The sequence below is a fragment of the Castor canadensis genome, chromosome 9, assembly GCF_047511655.1.
Source record: "Castor canadensis chromosome 9, mCasCan1.hap1v2, whole genome shotgun sequence".
NCBI lineage: Eukaryota > Metazoa > Chordata > Mammalia > Rodentia > Castoridae > Castor > Castor canadensis.
The window spans coordinates 154,886,943-154,911,334 of NC_133394.1; the positions used below are offsets into that span (position 1 = coordinate 154,886,943).

General features: G+C 56.4%; 1 protein-coding gene across 1 annotated transcript; it reads right to left on the minus strand.

Moving 5' to 3' along the window:
• Positions 1 to 561: 561 nt before the first annotated feature.
• Positions 562 to 13,580, minus strand: Fgfrl1 (fibroblast growth factor receptor like 1). The gene is made up of 7 exons (XM_020177286.2): positions 13,500 to 13,580; positions 12,896 to 13,128; positions 4,048 to 4,320; positions 2,802 to 2,882; positions 2,411 to 2,695; positions 1,974 to 2,330; positions 562 to 1,727 (listed from the first exon to the last, which is right to left on the minus strand). The coding sequence occupies exons 2-7, from the start codon at positions 12,981 to 12,983 to the stop codon at positions 1,300 to 1,302; spliced, it is 1,512 nt and encodes a 503-aa protein (XP_020032875.1). The 5' UTR covers positions 12,984 to 13,128; positions 13,500 to 13,580; the 3' UTR covers positions 562 to 1,299.
• Positions 13,581 to 24,392: the final 10,812 nt, after the last annotated feature.

Sequence of the window (24,392 nt, forward strand, 5' to 3'; positions counted from 1 at the left end):
TAAGCAAGTGCTCTGTCCTTTTTGTACATTTCCTAAACAGCTCTGAACCCAGGGCAGAAAACTGCCCAAGCTTAGGTGGCCAGCTTTGGTTTCCCCAACTGAAAAGACCATAGCTGCTGGGAGAACACTGGGATGGAGACCTCAGGACAGAGTGACCATGACCTAGGTCTTGCCTCTCCCCAACTCCCAGCGTTGCACTGTGAAAGCCCCATAAAGTGGAACTGGGAAAAGCAGGTGTCCAGCTTAAGGTGGGGGGAATGTGCAGGATGGAGGGGGCACCATCTGACCAGGTGTTCAGGACTACAGTTGTGGGCAGTGCTCCAAACAGCCACCAGAGTGAGTGCTGCAGTCAGCACCCGCCTAAGCCCTGACATCCCACACCACTAGAGGTAACCAGAAACCTGAGACCTCACACAGGATTGAACCTGGGACTCAGGCCCAGGGAAGGAGCTTCCAGAAGCCTCCCGAGAGGGGAAACACACAGGTACGCACATCAGCATACGTATGAGAACACAGGCAGCACGCATATACACTAACCAAACCCAGGTAGAAACACCAGAATGAGGAAAAGGATGCACACTTTGTTGTTTAACAAAATAAATTAAATATAAGAGGCTTCTGCTCAAACTCTATATAAAATTACAGAGGCCAGGGCCATCATGGGCTTGGGGTGGTGGGTGATTGGCCCCATGGGGGTGTGGACATCCAGCATGGCAGCAAGGCCAGGCGGGTCCTGAGCCCCAGGATAGGTCAGAGTCCCTGCGTCCTGGCCTTCCTTCCATCATTACATTAATATTATCTTCATATCTTAAATATAAATATCAAGGCCCTTCTCTCTGGCAGTGGGAGGGTGGGGTGAGTTCCCTCGGGCGGCTCCAGCCTCTCAGGGTCTGGCTGCACTGCCCACCCTGGCCCTGGGTGCTGGTAGGGCTCCTGAACACCCAGGGCAAGTGGAGGTAAAAGCAGCCGCCAAGGTTGGGCAGGGACACAGGTGGGCAGAGGTGGGGGAGTGACCATGGCCACCAAGATACCCCCCTCACGGGCCGGGGAGAGTCCTTCAACTAGCCCATCGCTACACGTCACAGCAAAGTCACGCGACACAAATCCTCCTCAAGGCTTTCAGTATGTGTGTCTGTCTGTCTGGCAGTATGACCATGTGTGTGGCCAACTACCTGTGTGCCTCCCACAGGGGGTCCCAGTGTGTCCTGCTTCCCTCCCTCTCCAGCCTGTCTGTCCATTGCCCTTGGCCCCCACATGCCCTTCCTGTGGCACACAACATTGAGGACAGGTGGCTGCTGTCTAGCACTGATAGTGGACGTGCTGGTGCTGGTGGACCTTGCCCTCCACATGAGAGTGTGTGTGTGAGTGCATGTGTGTGTGTGTGTGCACGTCTGTATACAGCTTGGGGTACAGCTTGGGACCAGCAGCCGAGCCTGAGCTCAGCAGATGCTGCGGGGCAGCTGGAGGACTGTGCTCCTCACATAGTCCCACGGCTAGTGCAGACAAGTCCTTGTCCCCGCCGCGGTCTCGGGCTGTCCCCGGGGGGCGGTGTCCGGGCATTGGAGGTGCAGGTGTGGGTGCACATGGCTTCTTCTTGGTCTGGCAGAGCCAGAGTAGCACAGTGCCCAGGATGAAGACAGCACCTGCTGGGATACCAATAACCACAGGCCATGGCAGGCTTGTGGTTGATGATGAAGGAGCCACAGGAGGCCCTGGTGGTTTGGGGTCTGCAAAAGAGACCAAGGAAAAAGGCAAGGAGAGAAATGTCATAGCAGGGACAGGGAGATCAGCCCATATGTGGATTGTGTGCATGGTACCCCTGGGTTCCCTGTGCAGTAGGGGTGACCTGTCCTGCGTGGCCTAGGGGGAAAGCAGCCCCACCCTATTGGTCAGCTCTTGCAGCCCCCCCCCCCGGAAGAGCCTGGGCCAGAGGTGGGGACCTTGAGTGGTTGTGAGACCGGGGGACCACACACCTGGCAGCACTGTAAGGAAAGCGCTGCGGAAGCTGTAGCCCATGGTGTTGGCGCCCAGGCAGATATACATGCCCGCATCATCCTGGCGGGCACGGGAGATGAGCAGCTTGTTGAGGTAGGAGCCATCAGGCCGCGACCACCACACATCACCTGTGGGCAGCACCACGAACTTCTGGCCACCCACATCGATGGTGGAGTTGTGGCGGCCCTCGGAGCCATACTCCACCCGCTTCAGCCATTGGATCACAGGCTTCACGTCGCTGCGCACCTTGCATTGAAAGGATGTAGTCCCCCCAAAGTCCACTGTTGTGTTCACAGGGTGCGTGCCCGTGAGCACAGGCTTCGAGCGGGTCCGCTCTAATGGCAGGAACAACGGGTCAGCATAGCTCCCAGCCCGTCAGGTCCCTGCCCCTGCCCCCCAAGCCCCTCTCACTCACGGATCACATCCACTTTATAGGTGGCGTTGATGGCCCCCGCCCTGTTGTACACACGGCACGTGTACTTGCCACTGTCCTCAGGCCGCAGATTCTTCAGGCTCAGTGTCCACTTCCTCTTCCTGTGCTCACCAGCCTCAGGGCGTGTCAAGGCCTGGTCGTCCTTCATCCACGTGATATCAGGCCGTGGGTGCCCACTGGCCACACATTTAAGCCGCACAGAACTGCCCACGGGCCTTGCAATCACCCGGCGCCTCATCTTGGAGGGCTGTGTGAAGCGAGGCCGGGCTGTGGGGCGGGGCGTCATCGAGGTCAGTGAAGAAGCTCTGTGGGACACCAGGAGGACAATCACCTCCCTGTCCCAAGCACATAGGACACCCCACGCCATGCTCACCCCACTGCTGGCTGGCTGGGTCCTCCTGGCCCCCAGAGGAACTGCTGGGCCCTGGGATCTCCTTCCCTGGGCTGACGTCATCTGCAGAGAGATGGAGGACCACAGGGAGAGTGGGTGAGGCAGGTGCAGGGAGACCCTTGCAAGACCCCAGTGTGGCTTCAGCCTGGACAGCCCTAGAATCCAAGCAGAGGTCACAGACACACCCACATCTCAGGGTCCAGGGACAGCTGGACGAGGGCTGCCTGCCAGTCCACTCCCAAGTGCAGGTGACCCTGACAAGCATGGGTAGGCCTGGAGGGCCAGTCCCCTGGCTCCGGGGGGTCTGCAGGACCCGGGAGAGGAGGGGGCCAGGCCCAGTCAGCAGCTGCAGTAACCCTAGCCCACATCAAGGGGCCGAGGGCTTGGTGCATAGACATGGTTCACATACCGCCCATTCATCGTCCTCTTTGAAAGAATATGGTGGGGGGGGGCAGCTGCAGTATTTCCATTCCACAATCTACAGAGCCCTGCATTGGGCAGTGGGGGGAGGTTGGGACGGGCATGCTGAAGAATGTCTCCCCTGCCACCCTATGAGATCCACCTCCTTTATCAAGCCTGGGACCAAGGGCCAGGCTGTCTCAGGCCACCACCCAGGACCTCTGCTATAAAAGATAGCCTGGCTTGGGGGCCCCACACCAGGGAGCCCAGCAGAGTGGGTGAGGCATGCCTGGTACCAACGTGTGAAGGGCACGCCACCAGGGACACCTGTCTATTCCCCTATGCCTGGGCCCCAGGGGTAGAAGAGAACAGAAAGGCCATTCGCTTCCCAGCGGCCCCTCTGAACTCCGAAACCCGAGCCTCAAAGTGGTGGCCGACGCCAAGGCATGCCCTGCCAACTCTGTGGCCTGCTCAGTCCGCCCTACAGTGGGACCACCGCCTAGAACCCCCCCATACCTACTCCTGCTGCCCGGGAGGAGAGGAGGCCAAGGCTGGGTCCGTGGAACAGGGACCTAAACTACTGGAGGCTCAGTTTGGGGGTGAGGACAGAGCAGGACCCAGGGGGTCCTGTCCACTTCCTGGGGGGTCCAGCACAGGCTGAACAAGCAGGGTGGAGTTGGGTAGCATAGGGAAGTTTGCTGTCAGGGCCTGCTGATACATGCCCCATGTAGGTGTGGCCACCCCCCAGATGTACATGTTGCCTTTCCACATATCCCATGTCCAAGCAACTCTGACCCAACCATGACCTCTGAACCAAACACCAACTGACCCATCACAATGAGGGTGTAGTTGACGCTGAGGCTGCCGAAGCCGTTGGTGGCCTTGCACACGTACACGCCTGCATCCTCAGCCTCCACCTCTTTCACCTTCAGCCCTTGGGGCAGCACCCGGAAGCGGCTCCAGCCACTGTGGATTGTGCGGCCATCCTTGGTCCACATGGTCAGCGGTGGTGGGTCCCCCTCCACTGGGCACTGCAGTCGCACAGTGCGGCCCAGCCGGGCCACCTGCCGTGGGATCACCTTGTCTGCCATTCTTGGGGGGCCTGCAGGAGTCACAGGACTTGGTCAGGGGCACTTAGGCATCTGGTAGCCCTGTCTAGGCTCCACTCAGGAAACCTGCCCAGTAAGGCAGCAAAGGCCCCAGGTGTGAGCCTCTCCTCTCCAACCATAGCAGCCCAGACTCAACAGAGCCCACTGTGTGCCAGCCCCAAGCACCTTGCTGGTGGACCCTATGGCAGGCAGCCTGTAGCATCAGCAGTGTCCTCCCTGAGGAAGGTGAGCCCCAAAGAGCTCAATAATCCCTTTACAAGCATGAATCAAGAAAACAGGGCCATTTCCTGGTCATACCAGAAGGAAGTACATGTCCCCTGGTCAGAGAGGATGGGGCCTCAGGAACAGGGCAACAGGTGGGGCTCCTGGCTGGTTCCCCTCAACTGCACACACACACACACACACACACACACACACACACACCCTCAAAGGATGGACCATGTTCCCACCAGGACCTGGCCTGGTTAGGGGACCATCCCACTTCAGATCCTGTACCCCACCCCTGCCCCAATACCCCATCCATCATCATTCCAGGGTCCAGCCAGGCCTGGCAAGGGACCAGTGACCTCATAGCCATCCCACACAAATAGAACACAGGTCGCCAGAGCTGATGCCCAGGCTGGATAGCCAGGTGTATGTCTGTCAGCATTCGCTGCCACATATGCTTACAGATGAGTGAGGCATGTGTGTGCACACATGTGTGGGAGCTAGTGTCCCATCTGTGTATGGTCTGTCTGTGTCTGAGTTCATAGATCGTATCTGCCCAGGGCTGTTTGCCTGCCTCAGGACCCAGGCCCTGTCAGGTGGCTAAACCTCCCAGGGGTGTGACCCTAAAGCCCTAGAGTCAGAGGGTGGTGTCTGCAGAGAGCAGGGGTTTTGTATAGTTTCTGTATGGCTGACAGCCACCTCTAGCCTAGGAGATGGAGTGGGTCCAGAGAGCCAGCCCCTGGCACAGCACCCATAGGAGGAGTGCACGGCAGAGGCCTAGGCCCTGCAAAGCTGTCTGTCCCCAGGGAGAGGACCAGTCCTGGGCCATGCACTCCTCACTGGGCCGAAGTACCTCGGGGTTGGAGTGTAGGCCTGGCAGGCAACAAGTGACTACCCAGCTGGGAAGGCAGGTCCAAACACACAGACCCTGCAGGCATCACTACCTTGTGGTGCTGCAAGGTAGGAGGCTTTCCCAGAAGGGAGGCTGAGCCAGGATGGGGACTGCAATTGCAGCACCAGGGGTCCTCACAGGGAATCACTCATCCCCAAACTGGGAGGGGCAACCACAGGCACCTGGCTTCCCTCAGGCGTTGTTTGCAAGCACATTGGTGAGGAGTATCCACTCAGCACTGCAGCCACCCCTGGCCAGGAACATCCTGGGCACAACACTCCAGGCCAGCCACAGTTGGGGGGTGCCAAGAGGTGGTGTCCACTCCATGATGTTGTTGTGACGAGGCCCGAGGGTGCATTTATTTTCCATAACCAGCTGCTTTTGACATGCAATTACCGTTATGTTGCCTCAGCAGCCCAGCTGGCAAGCTTCTGTGAGCATCCTCAGACTCAGGGGCTGCTGTGACCTCACGGGGCCCTAACCACTTCAAAGGGTCCACCCTGGCTGGGGAGCTGATGTAGGCCACAAAAGGAGCTGCCAGCCCAAGGGAGGGGGGTCCAGGACTTCCAGTGGGATTCTAGAGGCAACATCTCTGGTTTGCCGGGGGTGGTGGTCCTAGGAAAAGGTCTCTTCTGAGTTCCCCCACTCTTGCCCACACCTGCCTGGCTTAGCCCCTTTCCCATCTTTTTAAAATTCTCTTCTCCAACCCATGTTTCCCACTCTACTCAGGTTCCCCATTCCTATGCTGGGTCCCAGCCTGGTCCTAGCTGAGGTCTCCACAGCAGCCCTCCCCTCTCCTGCCTCCCTGGTTCCCCCTAGAAAAGGAAAGAGAGAAAAGGTGGGAGGGAGGCTGACAGCTCACTTCTTCCCTGAATGGACCACCCAGGGCAGTGGGGTAACCCAAGCACAGTTGTCCCAGGGGCTCACAGTGGGAGGGGCAGCAGAGCCCAAAGACACATGACGTCCTGAGACCCCCTCCCCAACCCTCTCAGTGTCCCAGCTCCATTCCAGGCAAACCCTGCCCACCACCTGTCACTGTCTGAAATCCCACCACTCACAGGGTCTCCCAGGCCGCAGGACAATGAGGAAGCGGCCAAGGCCCTGCCTTAGCCCCTGAGGCCCCCGGCCAGTCTGGTGCCTGGGGCTTCCAGGACAGACCTTCCGGCACATGCATGCACTCACAACTGCCCAAAGGGAGCCTGGGGGCTGCCAGGGGAAAAGCTGACCCAACATTCCTACACCAGACAGGACGCCACCTCAAGTATAAACACCCAGCCTCACTGTGCCTCAGGACAAGTCACTCCAGCCCCTCCCTGCCCCGTCATAAAGAGAAGCCTTGGGGCATAGTGGAAAGAAGGAGCCCAAACGATGACACACACAAATGGAGAGGTAGAGAGCCCTGCCCATGGCCACCGCCCAAGAAGGGGCAGAACCAAGTGACCTCCAGATGGCCGGAAGCATGGTCCTCAGGGCCAATCTGCACACACTGCTGGGTCCAAACCGGCGGCAGCCTAGCCAGTGGAGCCAGCCTTATCCTAAAGTAAACAGCATCCCTCCAGCCCTGCCCCCACCTGGGCTCCACTGTACCCCACTGCCTGTCCCACCCCCAGCCCCCCAGACTCCTGGGAATGTTGGCCACAGCATGGCTGCCTCTGCTCTATATTTAGCTCACAAAACACAGGTCCCCACTGTTCCACCTGGATGGGTGTCCAACCCACTCAATCAGTGAGGAAACTGAGGCAAGACCTGAAGCTACAGCCAGTGAGGGAACTGGCTGCCTCACAGCCCACCTGAAGAAAGCTGAGGGGGAAGGTGGAGACAGCTCTGGGAAGGGGCTGTGGCTGGCTAGCCATGCTTGGGCCTCCTGAGGGCCCCTCTGCCTATCCCCTATTCCAAGCCTCCTCCAGGAAGATCTAACCCTGCATGCCTCCTGGCCAAGGCCTTAAGAAAGCCCAGCATAGGCAGGATGCAAATGACTGACTGAGGTGTGAGGCAGATGCAGGGGTAAACTGAGACTGTCACTCCTCTAAGGGAGCAGTGGCAGCTGAACACTGGGGCACTGGGGCAGGGGAGGAGAGGGAGGAGAGTCTACCGATAAGGACCAAACCTTAGTTCAGAGTGTGAGTCAGTACATACAACACACATGCACTCATACCACACACTGTGTGACCACAGGGGACAAAGACCAGGCCCTGTAGCACTCAGGACCTGGAGGTTCAAGACCCAGGCAGGAGCTGCACCAGGCCAGTGCTGGTCTTTCCATAGCCTCTACATGGAGCCCTTCCCCTGGAAGGAAGGTATTGCCTTCTAGATGCCGGGCTGGCATGGGGGGAGGGGGCACTGATGGAGACACCCAGAAGGCCAGGTGTACCTGAAACCCAAGGAATGGAGCAGGTGCAGGCTGATAGCTGGGATGTCTGGTTCCACATAGTGGTGTCCACTCGAGTCCTGGCCTGCTGACCCTGAGTTCTCTTCCTGGAGAGACTGGTCTAAGTGCTACTGGGCAGCCAACCTTGAAGACAGTGGGAGTGTGTGCTGTGTGGGAACCACCTGGCCAGTCCAGGGCCAGCTAGGCCCAGTTCAGTCAGTCCCCAGCAAGCCCTGCATGGCCTCAGGAATTTCTGGCCTGGAAGGAATTCTCTGGCAAGGCAGTGGGCCTGGCTATAGAATGGAGGCAGCCAGCCAGGAGCTACCGGCTATGCCCCTGCACCCCCCTAGAAAAGCAAAGTGGCCTAATGGGGGAGACTCCAAGGACAGTATGGGGAACCTGGACCAGAAAGAGGGAGAGGCAGGCCCAGCCTGGCCCTCTGGAATTCTGCACAGGTCCTTGGGAGAGGCCACAGCAAGTAACAACCCAGGTGGGATGTCAAGCCATCTGCCCAGTGGTGATAAGCTGACCAGGTGCTGAGCCTCGTGTGGCCAGTGCCCCTAACTCCCGAGGCACTTCTCCAGTCCCGTATTTTAAGGAGGACATACAGCCCCCACCACCTACAACCGGCTGCTACAGGAAGCCAAGGTCAGGAAATAAGAGTGGAGTATTCTCCCCAGGAGGAAGGGCACAGGTGACCTTCACAGGGACCAAGTGCCTATCAGGTGCCAGGGGTCAGGCTCAGCCCCAGACCTGAATTCCAGGTCCTCGCAGGTATGTGTGCATGTTTATACACATATATGGGCATGACCCAGAACACAAAGGGCCAGGTCCAGGCAGATCAGGGCATGGCAACAGACCAAGGGCACCCCTGGTAAGATCCACAGGCAGGTGGCTGCCCCAGAAACTAGGCTATTCTGGGCACCACAGAGAGACACCATGCTTCAGCAAGATGGCTGGAGCATCCAGCCCACCCACTGCCCAGCAGCATCTCTCAGGAAAACCAGCAGGCTGGGTGGAGGTGGCCCTGGGGACACTGCATAACCACTCTAGGTCTGGTAGTCCTCAGGTAGCATTTCTGTGGACTGCTGGCTCCAAGACACTCCTTAATATGTTGGGGTCACACACGTCAGTGTTATCGGGGGGGCCACCACCCTGTGAAACCACATGTTCACTACCCATAGCAGACTGACCACCAGGAGACCCACCCAGGGGATCAACTGGACACCCAGGCCCCCTAGACATCAAATTTTACCTTGCCTCTACCCTCAACTCACAACACCAGCTCCACAGGCTGCAGATTGGACTAGGGTCCACTATCAGAAGCCCCCAGATGTTGACCCATACCTCAATAGCCCCTCAAAGGTGTTAACAAGGTTGTTAACCTGATTAGAGTCACTGGGACAGAGCTCAGCTGAACTGATATATCGTCCCCATGGGGGTTTTCAGCCCCTAGGTTGGACAGCCCAACTCAGGTGGTCCAGGTACACCCGCGATCACAGGCCAGATGGCCCTTGACCCCTACCCACACACAGACTTCCTAAGGATAGCGCGATGAGCCCAGCCAGGGCTTCCCAGACCCTGGAGGCTACAGACTACAGTTGCACAGCCCTCAGGGTGCCCTGACATCTGCAGCCCAGCGCAGGGCCCAGCCCCACAGACACCACTGGGGACTGGGCAGGTGGACTGCAGAGTACAGAGGGCAGCCCTGGAGCCACTGAGTAGGTGAACCTAGACAGGGAACCTAAGCTACCTGAGGGGCACCCCTGACTATCACCATGCCCAAATAGCCTGGGGCCTCCCCTGCCCTCCAGCTCCACACTATGGCTTCCTCCCCTCAAACCCCCCACCCCCCGCCCGGAGGCCTCATTACTTGCTCCACAGCCCTGGGATAGTCCAAATAAATCTCTTAAGAAATAGACTCTACTGATGGAAAGAGGGGTCGTGCTTCCTGCCAAGCTGGAAGCCCTTGGATTTCAACAGCTGCCAGGCTGGCAGGCACCCTCCTGGCCACGGCTGCCCTCCAAGGACCCACCTCTCCTAAGCCTGCCCTGCCAAGCCCCCTTCTGTCCCCACATCCTGCTCTGTCCCCACCCTAGCAGTCCTGGACTGTGGGAATCCTGAGGCTGCAGTCCCATGTAGGAGCAGCCCCTGTTCTTCTCTACCCAAGGACAACTGGTCTGGGCATCTGAAACGTGACCAGGAGCTCATGATGACCACTGCTAGGAGTGGGTGGCAGGCAGAGGAGGGCATCCATGAGGGCTCAGGACCATCACCTGTCACCTGGACACTTCAGGGATAGAGTCACCAGATAAGGTACAATGGGGCAGAGGAGGACAGCACAGGCCAGGGACCCAGCTCTAGCTGTATGGTGGGCAGGTGGCCAGCAAGAGGGGATGAGCCCACTGCCCCCAGCACTGTCAGCAAACAGTGAGCCAGGGCCGGGTAGGCCCAAAGCTGGAGGCCTCAGCTGGGGAAAAACCAACATTTCCCCTAGTTAGGGCCATGGCACAGGGCAGGCAGGCTGAAAGGCAACTTTGAGAGCCTTGAGGCCCATTGATTCCCGCACAAAGGATAAAGGAGTCTGCGGTCGGTGTTTCCAGGCCCAGCCAAAGGCGACTTTGTTCACAGCTCCCTCCCCCCACCCCAAGGGGACAGTGATTTATTTTCCCTTGCAAGAGTGGAGCTCCAGACGTGAATGGGAGGCTGGCCCACATCCCCACCTCGAAGCGCCTGGGCCTGGCTCCCCCGTGTCCACCTCAGCCCCGGCTGCATACTGGTCAGCCACTGCTTAGGGATGGTAAGGCCTTCTGTAGCCTGGCCAGGAGTTGAGGTCAGTGCCAGCCATAGCGTCCCTACTACATTAGACACCCTTGTTCTTCCTCCTGACACAGCACCCAAGGCAAGTCGTCCAGACTGTGCTGTCCCTGGGACACTGGGCAGCCACAGCAGGTACCTTGACCATGAGTGAGGGTCAGTGCACCCCAAGCACAGAAGCTGGGTCCAGAGGGCAGGAGAATGACCTCCTGGGCTGCTACTCACAGACTTATCCCTGGGCCATCCTTGCAAAAGAGCAAAGGGGGCACTTCCAGAAAGCTGGACACTGTTTAGTGCTGTGGGTGAAAGGTATTTCATTCTAAACCTCTTGAGTTCCCACTGTGAGAAACAAAGTAGCATGGAGAAAACCGAATCCTATCTTTTCACAAATTTAGAAAACAGTCTAAGGCAAACCCATGAAGATTGTGAAACTTTGGGCAAAGGGGAACTTTAAAAGTATGACCCGAATCTAGAGAATCAGAATTCCAGAAACTACAGCACCCCAGGGAGATGGCTTTCAAAACAGCCCCAAATTCCACATGCAGTTCACCAGCCCTACTAAGGTCCAAACTGGGCTGCTCACCGGGGAAACAGGAATGTGCTTGAATGACTTCGCCACCGCTCCAGTCTAGGTTAGGCTTGGAGGCAGAAGTCAGTACAATTCAGGAAATGTGTTCCTCCCCCCAATCACCCCAACCACAAGGATTTTGCCCTTGGAAGGCGGCTCCCTCCCAGTTCCTTGGTGCTGGCCAGGGCCTTCAACAGCAGAGCCAAGGCCGGATATGAGGTGCAGCCCCAAGGCCATGGCCAATAGGGGACGAGGAAGGAGGGGATGGCCCCTCTATTCCCCCTCATTGACAGGCAGGGTGCTGCCCGCCCACTGTCATACACTACTCAGCCTGAAGCTCTAGCCCTTAAGCTCCAGCCAGTGACTGTGGCAGGACAGAGGCCTCCAGAACCGCCCTGGCCAAGTGGCCAAAGAACAGGCAGGTGCAGAGATGGGGGCGTCCAAACAGATAAAAGAGGAATCAAAGTCTGGGCCGCCGGCTGTAGGGGGGGCCTCACCCAGCATGGCCTGAGTGCCTGCATGCCCAGGGCACTGCCCAGCCCAGCCACGCCTGGACAGCCCCCACCCTCTAGCCAGCCAGTCCCTGGCAGGCGGGGGGAGGGCGGGGGGGTCACAGTGGCAAAAGGCCTACCTGGGCTGCCGCCCGCTGCCCAACACCCGAACGTGGCCATATAAGGCCAGGTTGGGCTCAGTGCGCACTCTGGGCGGCAGGGGAGGGGTGCGAAGCCTCAGGACTGGCGGACAGAGCAGGGACGCTCCTGAGTGGTCAACATACCCAAAGGGCTGGCCTGGCTGCAGGTCCCGCCTAACCGTGGGGGAGGCCAGCACTGTGCCCTTCTGGTACTGGCACATGGCGGGCAGGAGTGTGCGAGCATGTACATTACCCATTGGCCATGGACACCCTCCCTGGGGCTGTGTCCAGGGGTGGGGCTGCTCACAAGACATCACTTAGGAGGCCGTGCCTAGGCCACAGCATGGTATATACTATGTGCCTGAGGTTTGTGTTCCCCAAGTGTCTCTTTAAGACCAACCCTCTCTCTGCAATGGTGCCACTTATGCTCTGGGGACACCCCCTCCCCCAGCCTCTACTCTGTGCTGCTGCTTAGGATGGGCAGGCGCAGGGCAGGCATATGGCCCAGGTCTGGGTCAGCTGGAAGGTGGGTCAGGGTGAGTTCCCAACGTCAAGATGTCACCCATGTCTCATACCCAGGTTAGCCACGGTTGGGGGGGGTCCTCTGCAGGTCCCCAGGGACCCATTTGGAGCCGCTGTGGCCACAAACAGCCCACTCCCCAAGAATCCAGAGGATGACCAGCTGACCTCCACTACAGGTATGTGTGTGAAAGGGTGTGTGCAAGACAAGAGGGTAGTGTATCCTGGGCAGGAGCTGAGGTCAGAGCACACCTGGCCAACAAGCCAAGTGATCCTGCCCGCTTTAAGAGCTGAAGGTATTAGGGTGAGCTAGGGGCGAGGTAGGGCGCCAGGAGGATGTGCTCGGAGAACTCTGGAGTGAGCTGGAAATGCCTACAGGGAGCGGGGAGGGGGTGAAGGGGGAACCAGGCGGGAGGGGGGCCCTGGAGCGGTGGGGGGCCTGGTGAGGTGGGGCCGGCAGGGTGGGGTGGCGCGTGCCAGACGGGCACTGTGGCAGGGTTCAGGGCTGGCGGGAAAGGGGCGGGTGCTGCGGAGACCAGGGCACCGGGCTGAGCGCCAGGACTCACCTCGCGCGGCGGCGGCCGGCGGGAGGGCCCCCAGCAGCAGCAGCGGCGGCAGCAGCAGCAGCAGCAGCAGCGCCGGGCTCGGCGTCATCTCGCTGGTCGGACCCGGGGCAGGGGCACGGTCACTCAGCGCGGGGCTGGGCGCTGCTCAGGGCCCAGGGCGCAGGCCCGCAAGACCCGGGGTCCGGCCCCCCTCAGCGCCGCGCTCCAGGCGGAGGAAGCGCGGCTGGAAGAAGCTGTGCGTATCAAAGGCAGACAAAGGGTTTACACTAATTACCAGCCGCCCCCGCCGCCCCCTCTCCAAACACCGTCTGGATTCCTGGCGCTTGTAACTTGGGCCCTGCCCGCGGGACACACAACACCGAGCGGCCCCGCAGATAATCGCCTGCGCCATTAGCGGACAAATTTGCGCTGGGGGGCCCACGTGGGGTGCGGGGCGGGGGGCGGGGCGCGGGGCAGGGCCGCGGGCCGGGCTGGAGCGGCGGCGGCGCAAGCCTGGGCCCTAGCCCCGCGCCGGGATCGCGGCCCTGCCCTTCCCGCCCGCGCCCCGCACCCCGACCCTCCCCAGCCCGCCCACCGGGGATCGCGGGCGTGCGGCGGGGCTCACCTCGGCGGGGCTCGGCGAGCGGGCGCGCGGCAGGCAGCGGGGTCAGGACCGGGCCCGCGGGCAGCGAGCTGCGGTCATCGCCGCCCCGGGCGCCGCATCCCGCCCCCCGCGCCCCCGGGCCCGGCCTGGGCGGGGCGGCGCTACCTGGGCGCGGGCGGCTGGGGCCGGGCTGGGGCGCGGGGCGCGCCGTCCGAGTGGGCAGGCGGCGGGGCCGGGCGCGGGCCGGAGCGCGGGGCGGCGGGGCGAGGGGCCCGGGGCGCCGCGCCGCGAGGCGTCCTTCCCTGCGGGGCTTTGTCAACTCTCCCAGAGCGAGCGCCGAGCCACCGCGCGCCCCGCCCCGCACAACTTCCGGCCAATCCGTGCGTCCCGGCCCGCCCCGCGCCCCGCCCCGCCCCGAAACTTTGCTCCAATCGGCGCGGGCGCCCACCGGGCTCGCGGCTTAACCCTAGCGGTGCGGCGGCCCCGCAGGCGGGCGGCTCCCCCGGGCGCGTCCCCCACCCCGCCCGCTGCGCGCCCCCAGCCTGCCCGGCCGCGTGCCCCTATGCCCTGAGCCAGCACGGCCTTGCTGGCCGAGAGACCAGCTGGTGGCCACGGGTTCCACCCCACACCTGCAGGGCCTCGCGCCCGGGTCCGAGGCTCCCCCAGCCCCTAGACCGAGCCATTGCAATCGCGTCCAGCCTGTGCAGTCCCCAGCCTGAGCCTTCTCTTTAGTGGCCTAGCAGGAGGCGAACTGGACAGCCGCGGGACGCTCCTCGGCCTGAAGGTCCGCGACCCGGGGAGTCGTTAGGAGCAGAGGGGCCCCCGACCAGCTCTGTGACAGGCTGCGGACAGGTCTCGGGGAATGAATGTCAAAGAGGTCCTGCCCCCAGCATGGCATCCGGCTCTACCTAGTGACATTGAGGAAGGCAAGTACAGCCCACCTGGAGGCTCCCCCCGGTCACCACTATAGTGATAGCAACCGCAAGGACGTGAGTAATCACAATAGACAGAGCTCCTTCTGTAATTGCTACCAGGCAGATGTTTTCCTGTCCCCTGTCCCCATGAAGAAACAGCGACAGAGAAGACAGATGACTTACCCATGGCTTAGCATGGTGCAGGACTCAACCCATGGCGGCATGAGTTCCGCACAGGCACTCTGTCAGCATCCTCCCCTCCCCCAGCAGGACCTTGCTGACCCTCCTTCTGCATTCTGTGACCTGCCAGCTCACTCCCCCTCCTCCCTCACGTCACAGAACCAAGATTCACCACACTCTCCCAGCTTCCTCAACATAAAACCTAGGACCCTCGAGGCCCTGGAAGCCTGGGATCTACACAACCTCCAGCATCCACTGCCCCTCAGCTCTGGCCAAATTACTACTCCTCCCCACTCCATTGCCAAGGGACCTCTGCTATGCTGTTCCCTCAAGAACCCTGCCAGGAAAAGCCTCGCTTCTCTGTGGAATCAGAAGCCCCCTCTTCCAGGAAGTCTTCCGGGGAATATTGAAACTAGGGAGGCCTTGCAGGACAGTGTCTGCCAGCCCAAATCCTGTCTCTGGGCCCATCTGCCTGCTCTGCTCCCCGGGTGAAGGTCCAGGGTCCCACCGAGTAATCTTCCCAGGCATTGGAGGAGGACAGGCAGCCACTGCCAAGGCCCTATCTCAGAAACAGCCCACAGCCTCCTCTGGGCCACCTGAGCCCGGCTGTGGTGGCAGTGGGGTCACATACAAAATAGGCCGGGGGTGGAGAAGTCTGGGGCTAGTGGGTTTGTGAGGGGACACCACTGAAGCATGAAGGTCGCCAACAGGTGGACAGCTGGCAAGGGCAGGTGTGTGCCAAGGCAGCTCTGAAGCAGGAGGTGAGCCCTTGGGGGCGGAGATAGGTGGGCAGTGGGGCAGGACGAGGGGCAGGTGCAGCAACGCAGTAGGTGTGGCAGGTATGTGGGGGGGCGGGAGGGCCGGCGCCCTGTCCCCTGCACCTGTCCCCTCCGGGCTCCTCCGGACGCGGGGACGCGGTGCCCCCTGGCGGAGGCGCGGGGCACAGCGACTCCCAAGGGAGCCCGCGCCCCGCCCGCCCGGCCCGCCACGTCCAGCCGGCTGGACGCCCAGCCTCGCTGCCCGGAAGCCGCCCGCAGCCCTCGCCACCCCGGAACCGGCACAGCGCGCCCGTCGCGCTCCCACCGCCCCTCGGCGACAGAACCCGGAACCCGGAACCAGAGCGGTCCTGTGCGAATCCTGCCCCTTTAAAAGTGAAACCTGGGGCCGGTGGCTATTCCCCCCCATCCCCGCGCCCAGGCTGCCCGTCGGCATTGCGTCGCGGTGGGGCTTTCGCCAGCCTCTGCCTCTCGCCTCCCTGCACAGATAAGCTCGCAGTGATGCGCACTGCACGGGGATGCGCTGAGCTCTGGTAGCCTCAGGCTCCCTCCTCCCGGCCATGGCTCAGCAAGGTAGATGGAGGTGGCCTTTTTGCAGGTACAGAGGCTGACTATGAAGTGCACGCAGCACAAAGACCTCGGCAGAGAAGCTGCGAAGCAGATTCCACATTTATACTCCCACCTGAAACAGCAACAAAACAGCCGGTGACAACTATGTGTGAAAGCTACTCAAGAATGGGACATCACAACAAAGGACAGTAACTGTGAGGAGGCAGAGGCGAATGGCTGTCCCACTCAATGCCCCCCCCACCAGGCAGAGCCCAGGGCAGGCACAGGTGGAGGGCAGGAGGCCACAGTCCTTAGGTGCTCCAGAGGAGCTGCAGAAAACCCCACACAGCACAGAGCGAGTCCTGGGCTTCAGTGAGAGCCTGAGACATACCCACGGGAGATGCTCCCCCTGGGAGAAGCACCAGAAGGTCCAGTGCCACTAGGGGCTGGACTTGCTCCACAGCTCCAGAGGGGCCTCAAGACCAAGGGCATTGACTAGAAGAGGAAAAGGGGCTTGACTCAATGCGAGGGAAGAATGGCCCTACACCAAGCAGTTCTGGCCTCTTGACCAAGTATGAAAACAAGACCCAAAGGTCCACACAGTAAGTAACTGGTCCAAATAACCCAGCCACATCCCAGGACCACGTGTAGGAATATTTATAGAACTATGAAATATCCAGCACAACTCTGGATGTCCAATAAAAAACAATCTAGCATGAAAGGAAGCAGAAAATTATAACCCAGACTGGAAAGGGAGGGATATCAGTCAAAATTACCCAGAAGTGACAGGCGGCAGAGTGGGGAGGTGGGAACTTCGCACACACTTTCTGTAACTGTGTTCCATATTCCAGATGCTGGAGGAAAGCCGGGTGTAGTGTTTCATACCTGTAGTTCCACCACTGGAGATAGCAAGAACTTGTCTCAAAAAAAATCCAAAAAAACAAACAGAAGAGACGCGGGAAAGACTGAATATGTCACATACAGATATGGGAAAAAACTTGCAGCCTCAAATTAAATGGCTAATGTGAAAATTAAGTGCCTTTTATTTTCCATAAATGGAGCTAATGTTTCTTCTGGTCCCAGAATTTAAACTACAAGTGTATAATTCAGCTACTCTTTGGTTTAAATGGATTTACAGGGCAAGCCTGGGAAATGCTATCATTTTTTACTACTTTTTTTATTGTTTATTCATTTATTCATATGTATATACATTGTTTGGGGCACCTCTCCCCCCTGCTCCCCACAATTCCTGTTCTGCCCTCTTCTCCAATTTTGTTGAAGAGAAGACATAAGTGATAATAAGAAAGACATAGTGTTTTTGCTAGCTTGAGATAAAGATAGGTATACAGAGAGATTCCTAGCGTTGCTTCTATGCACGTGTGTATTACAACCTGCATTGGTTCATCTCTACCAGACCTCTTCACTACTTCCTGGTCCCTTTCCCACAGTGGCCTCTGCCAGTTTAAGATTACTGTATTCGCTCCTCTACAGTGAGCACACGAAACACTTTCAAGTTTTGGGTTTCCTTCCCTTTCCCTATTCCTCCTGTACCCGATCTCTCCTTAGTGTGTGACCCATGTCCAATAACAGTACTGCAACTGTTTTAGGTCTAAAGTCCGCAGATGAGGAAGAACATGTGATTTTTGGCCTTCTGAGCCTGGCTAACTTCCCTTAAGATGATGTTCTCCAGTTCCATCCATTTACTTTCGAATGACAAAATTTCATTCTTTGTGGCTGAGTAAAATTCCATTGTGTATAACTATTCTGTGGGGAAAATATTTTCTAGTGTATGTATCAAACAACTCAATGGACTTTTAAATTACAACTCATTTTTTATGTTAGGGCAATTTGTGTAGTGGTTTCTTAGCAGTTGTACGTAAAATTTTTATAGTAAAATGAGTTAATGTATAAAATACTGTTTTATGCTATACAATAAAGATATTGGTACTTTAAAAAAAAAAGGAGAAAATTAAGTGCCTGAGATAAAGATGGGGTGGATTACTAGGGTGTTGCAAAAGTAGGGATTACTGGATTTGACTGCCACAGAAATTGTCCAAACAAAGCTGAGGAAAACTACGGGAGGGAACCAAAGAACCCTCAGTGGGCAGGGCACATGCCAGAGTGGAAATGCAAGTGGGAATGCAGTCCTCAAAAGAAAAGAGACAGAGGTGGGGAGAAAAAATACTCGAAGGAAAAATGGCCAGAACTTTTCCAAAGGTGATAGAGAACATAAACCCAGGACTGCAACCTCAGCGTGGGACACCTGGAAGAACTGCACCGCATAACTACTCAGCACCAAATTGTGAAACCCAGCAATGAACGGAACAGCAGAAAAGTAGTTCAGAAAAGACACACTATTGCTCAGAGCAACAAAGACAGGGGCGAAGCTGGGCATGGCGGCTCACACCTGTAATTCCAGCAACTTGGGAGGCAGAAATCAGGAGGATCGAGGTTCCGGGCCAACCCAGGCAAAAAGTTATCAAGACCCCATCTCAACCAATAAGCTGGGTCTGGTGGCAAGTACCTGGGGTCCCAGCTATGTGGGAGGCCTTAGGTAGGAAGATCGTTGTCCAGGCTGGCCCTGGCAAAACACAAGACCCTACCTGAAAAACAATTAAAGAAAAAAGGACTGGAGGTTTGGCAAGGCTTGCCTAGCTTGCATGAAGGCTGGATTCAAACCCAACAAACACAAGAAGATAGGGATAGTTTGTTGGGATTTGTTGAGCAATGCAGCAGGAAGACCTTGGGCTGCATCTTTAATGCCAAGAAAAGAAATTGTCACGTGAGTGTTCTTTGCTAGCAAAAGAGCCTTTTAAAAATGACAGGTGAAGTAAGGACTTTTTCAGATTACTGACGCTGACAGGATTTATCACCAGACGATCTGCATTGAAGAAATGTTAAAAGATGTCCTTCAGGCAAAAGAAGACATGCCAGACAGAAACCTGAGTCTACACAAGACAGAAGAGTGGTGACTGCATGAATAACTACCAGGAATGTTTGCCTTGTTATTTAAATTTCTTTTTGTGCAAGGCAAAAGTAACAGTGTGCTGAGGGGCTCAGATCATATGAAAATTTAAAATTGTGATAACAGTAACACAAAGGCTGGGAGGAAAATGGAAATGTAATGTTGCAACCCTTCGCTCTCTGTGAGGTGATATAAGGCCCCTTGAAGATGGACTGGGACAAGTTAAAAATGTTTAGTACAAAGCCAGGTGCAGTGGTGTGTGTCTATAGTCTCAGCTACTCAGGAGGCTGAGGCAGAAGGATTACTTGAGCCCAAGAGTTCAAGACCAGTCTGGGCAATATAGTGAGACCCCCATCTCAAAAAGAAAAGGCTTATACAAAACCCAAAGCAGTCATTAAGATGATAAAGAAGTTCAGCTAATGGGGCACCAAAGGAAACAAAGATGAAAAAAAAAAAAAAAAGAAGAAGGCAAAAAGGAGGGGAGGGATAACTGAGACACAGGACAGATGGCAAGATGGTAGCTTCAACTGAAGCACATCAATACTGACATTAAATGTAAGTATTCTAAAGTCAGAGATTGTCCAGTTGGGTGAAAAACAAGACCCCACTGCATACTGCCTAGAAAAAACACACTTCACGTAAAAAAGACACAAATAAGTTCAAAGCAAAAGGGTGGGAAAAGATGTACCATGGTAACACAAGTTAAAAGAAAACCGAACTAAGCCAGTGTGGTGGCTCACACCTGTAGTATTAGCCGCATGGGAGGCTGATATCAGGAGGATCGCTGTTCCAGGCCAGCTTGGGCAAAAAAGTTCATGAGACCCCCAACTCAACAGAAAAAGCTGGGTGTAGTGACTGTGCCTATCATCCCAGGGACAACAGGAAATGCAAAATTAGGATGATCACAGTCCAGGCCAGCGTGGGCAAGAAGCAAGACCCTGTCTCAAAAATAACCAGAGCAAAAAGCCATACTTGAAGGTATGGTTCAAGTGGTAGGGTACCTACCTAGCAAGTGCAAAGCTCTGAGTTCAAACCCCAATACTGCCAAAAAAGAAAAAAAGAAGTCTGGACCAGCCGAAGTGGATCTTGGAGCAAAGAATATTATACAAGATCACTATGTAAAATGATGGTCCTGTGAGGATGCAAACAAGACTGTCACACATCAGGTGGAGCATGTGAAGTGGCACCACCATTTTGAAAATAGTTTCACAAGTTCTTTTATTTTAAATTACTTTATTTATTTACTATTTATTCATTCATGCTAAGGCAGCAGGACCATGAGTTCAAGGTCAGCCTGGGCTATATAATGAGACCCTGCCTAAATAAATAAATAACCAACGTGACTGCTAGAAAGACAAAGAGGCCCTGTGGGGGCAGGAAGGACATGGAGATGGCAGGTCAGTGCCATGCTCCAGAGTCAGGTGTAAGCAGTTTTCAATGTTTTAATGCACATGTGACCTCCTGTCTCCATAGACATCCTCACTGAGCTTGTTCCTCATCACAGGCGGGGTCACCCCTATTCTTGCACCTGCTCTGCCACTAGTGACTGACTTACCCTTCACCTTCAAAGAACACTTGGGTACCACGAGTGACTCTCAGTCATACTGTAGGGAAGAAGCCCCTGGAGGTGTGAATGTTTCTAAATCTTAACTTAGCGTCCCTATCATGGTGAATGTTTGTGTCTCCCCAAAATTTATATGCTAAGCCCTAACCCCAATGGGATAGGACATGGAAGTGAGACCTCTGGGAAGTAATTAAAATTAGATGAGGTCATGAGGCTCCACAATGGATTAGTGTTCTCTTAAGAAGAAGAGATAAGAGCACTTGGCACATGAAGTCAAGGAGAGGACACTGTCTGCAAGCAGCCTTTCACCAGAGTCCAACCATGTTGGCTCTCTGATCTCACTCTTCAGGCCTGTCAGGGTGAATGTCTGTTATTTAAACCTCTAGTCTGAGGGTGCAGTTTTTACAGCAGCCGGCTGAGCAAGACAGGACTCTTCTGGAAGTTAGCTTTACCCTAGGGGCTTATGTGTGTAACTGACAGCAGTCCTGCCTCATGGGTAGTCACAGAATATGACCAGAGCTCCTGGGCAGGGCTACCTGGCAGGACAGCAGGCCAAGAGGACCCTGCCAGCTATGGGCTCACTAGCTTCCTGCCCTGATCGGGCTGCCATGCCTAGAAGACATGTATTCTGAGCCCAAGTTGGATCCCTGCAGAGAAGACATTGGCATGGGGGCGGATGCTGATGAGTGGTGCATCTCTCCAGGCCTTCCAGATGGAGATGTCCTACCTGCCCAGGTATTGATCAGGATGCTCCCTGAGGCCATTTCTGCTGCTCACCAGGACAGTGGTCTATCATGGGCCATGGCCAGGGCAGGAACAGGAGTGGTAAGCAGAGCGGGCACTCGTGGCCTGTTGGAGTCTCCCTGACCACCCCTGTGTGGCACCTGGTACGTGGCCTGGCCTGGAGGAACTGTTGTCTGACAAGCTGAAACCAAGGCCCCAGGATCATGGGGGGCGGGAGACCAGTGAATGAGGCTTGGAGCTGCTGAGAGCTGGTGTCCATGGCCCAACCTGGGCCTGTAGGTGGGTCCTATTCTGTGGAAACCCAGGTGAAGCCCCTGACTAAAGACTACAGGGAGGATCCTGACCTGATGCTGGGGTGCTGAGGCTCACGCTGTATGGGAATGTCCAGTCAGAGAGCTGACAGGAGACACAGACCCTGGGGGCTGTGCTCAGGGACTCTGCCAGTCCTGGGGAGGGCACAGCCCACATGGTTCCCTGAAAGACTGCCATACATGGCCAAATGCCACCCACCACCCCAACAAGTATTTATAAGCTACTGGCCACACAAGGGAGACAAGTACCACCCAGCACTGTGGAATGCTGAGGGCTCCAGGCCAGGATGGCCCCCCTCTTGACCTGGTCACTCTGACTGGGCCCTGACGTCATCAGGACCGGAAGCAGCCCAGGACATGGACCTCCAAATGGTGTTGTGGGATCAGGTAGGTTTGAGGGCCATGACTAACTGAACCCTCAGAGGGGAAAAGGCACTGTGGTTACTCACATTACCCTGATGGCAGCGGTGGGAATAGAGTACCTTTTGGGAGACCAGGTTGCCATGGCAACAGGAGGACTCTAAAGACTGGATCCTCCACGTCTCACTTGAACAAGAACAGGCAAAGGGAGCTAGGAGCTGCAGTTGAGGGCAGGGCTCTGCAGTCCACCCCTGTGCTGCTGAGTGGATGACCTGCTGGTTCTGAGTGCAGCAGTCCAGCTGGAGGCTTGACCCTGTTGACAGGCTGAGAAGGGTGGCATGGGGGAAAGGAGGGGCACCCCCCTTGCAACAAGCCTGTCTGTACCTAGGCAGCTGCCTGGACAGCTGGTGACGTCTCTTCTTGGGACCCCACTGCCACTGCTCTGCCCTAAACTAGCCACCAGCAAGCCCAGAGAGGGGTGCACCAGACAGGGGATGCTTGTACTAGGTGTCTAGCAGGAGCTGGGACCTCACAGGTAGATCTGCACTTTGAGAGCCAGTGCCTCCCTGCCCCAAGCAGTCACAAGGCCTGGGTCCTGAGGTGCCAGCAGGCAGTGGATGGCCAGGAGGCCTGTAGTTCATCCAACCTGCACTTGTTGCAACCAGAGGCTGGGACTCTCCCACTGCAAGGCTACCTCCTCGAGTGTCCCCAGACTCACAGCAGCACCTAGAACCCATTGAAAATGCCTGGACTCCAGCAGGACAGAGGCTGACTCATAACCTACCTTCCAAGGGCAGTGTTTCCAAAACAATTTGACCCTGGGTGTCTGTAGCACCAAGATGGCCAGTGAGATGAGCACTCCTCACTCACTGAGAATGGTGGCAGAAGAAGTGCACAGATGGCCACAATGCAGCTCTGAGGCCTTGTCTCGGATCTAGATCTAAGTCACTGCATGGATGCAGAACCATGGTTAGAAGGGAGCCAGGTCCCATGAAAGAGGACCTGGTAAACAGTGGCTGACTCATGTCCAAGCATGAAAGGTGACCTGGGCCACTTTCCAGGTCCTTTGTTGGGGAAAAGGGAAGTGTACAGGCTCCCAGGGTTGCTAGGTAATGGATCTGAACTGCTCCAGTCCCAGCCTGGGCTGTGTGGTGAGATCCTTTCTCAAAAAAGAAAAAAGAGCTGGGTGCTGGTGGCTCATGCCTATAATCCTAGCTACCCAGGAGGCAGAGATCAGGAGGATCATGGTTCGAAATCAGCCTGGGCAAATAGTTTGTGAGACCCTATCTGGAAAAAGCCTATCACAAAAAAGATCTGGTGGAGTGGTTCAAGGTGTAGAACCTGAGTTCAAGTCCAGTACCACAAAAAAAGAAAAGAAAAGTCTGCTCCAGATTTGCTACTGAGCCCTGGTGAAGGTTTAGCACTGGTTGCCACCTGGCCATGGGACTCAATTGCCCAGTAAGAACCAAGTTCACACAGCTTCCATCATGGAATGTTCTGGATGGTGGGTTGAGATGGAAGGGAATCCTGAGGGGACTCCAGCTCACTGCTTGTGAAGAGTTGCCTCTCCCAACCCATCCCAGGGCTTCCTGATGTACCTCCTACTGGGTGCTGGAGAGAAGGGAAATGGACAGAAGTTGCTTATGGATGTGTGTCCAGCAGGCCATCGGGAAGGGGACAGCGACTGTGTCCTAGCCCACTGGGAGCTGTCCCTGGAAGAGCGAAGGGGTTCTGCTAGTGAGCAGAACCAGGATGGCACATCTGGCCTGTTAGGTTTGAATGTGGAAAGCCTCCCCCCACCCACAGGCTCAAGTGTTAAATGTTTGGTCCCCAGCTAGTAGCACTATTTTGGGAGGTTCTGGAGACTAGCAATGGGACCTAGTTGGAGGAAGTCCCTGGGGGTGTGCTTTTGAAGGTTACATCTGGTCCCTGGTCTCTTCCTCTGTCTGCCATGAGGTAAGAACCTACTCTACCATGTGCTTCCACCACCATAATGTTCTGCCCAAGTGCATGGGGCCAAGTGACCATGGAACCCTCTGAAAATGTAAGCCAAAATAAACCCTTCCCGCCTTAAGTTGTTTCTGTCAGGTGTTCTGTCATGTGATGGTTAAAGTAACTAATACAGAAAATCGGTATGAGTGGGGTCATTGCTGTGACTAACCCTGACAAGTGGTTCTTAAGTATTTGGGACTTAAGTATTTGCAGGAGGAATGTGGAAGGGTTTGGAGAAGTGGGCTAGAAGCTCTAGAATGCTCTAAGCAAGCTTAGTGGCCATGCTAGTGGGAGCTCACAAGACCAGAGCTCTGGTAGGAATATGGGCAGTAAAGACTGTGCTTGTGAGGTTCCAGATGGGAACAAGGATTTGGACTAGAGATCATTCATGCCATTCTGGCAAAGAACTTGTCTGCATTTGTCTGTGTCCTGAGACTTTGAGTGAGGCTGAATTTAAATGGACTAATTTGGCAGAGCAATTTCAGCTGTGGCATGGTTATTGCTGGCTGCCTTTAGCCATGAGAATCAGCAACAAAATGAAGAGAAGAAGGATTTGAAA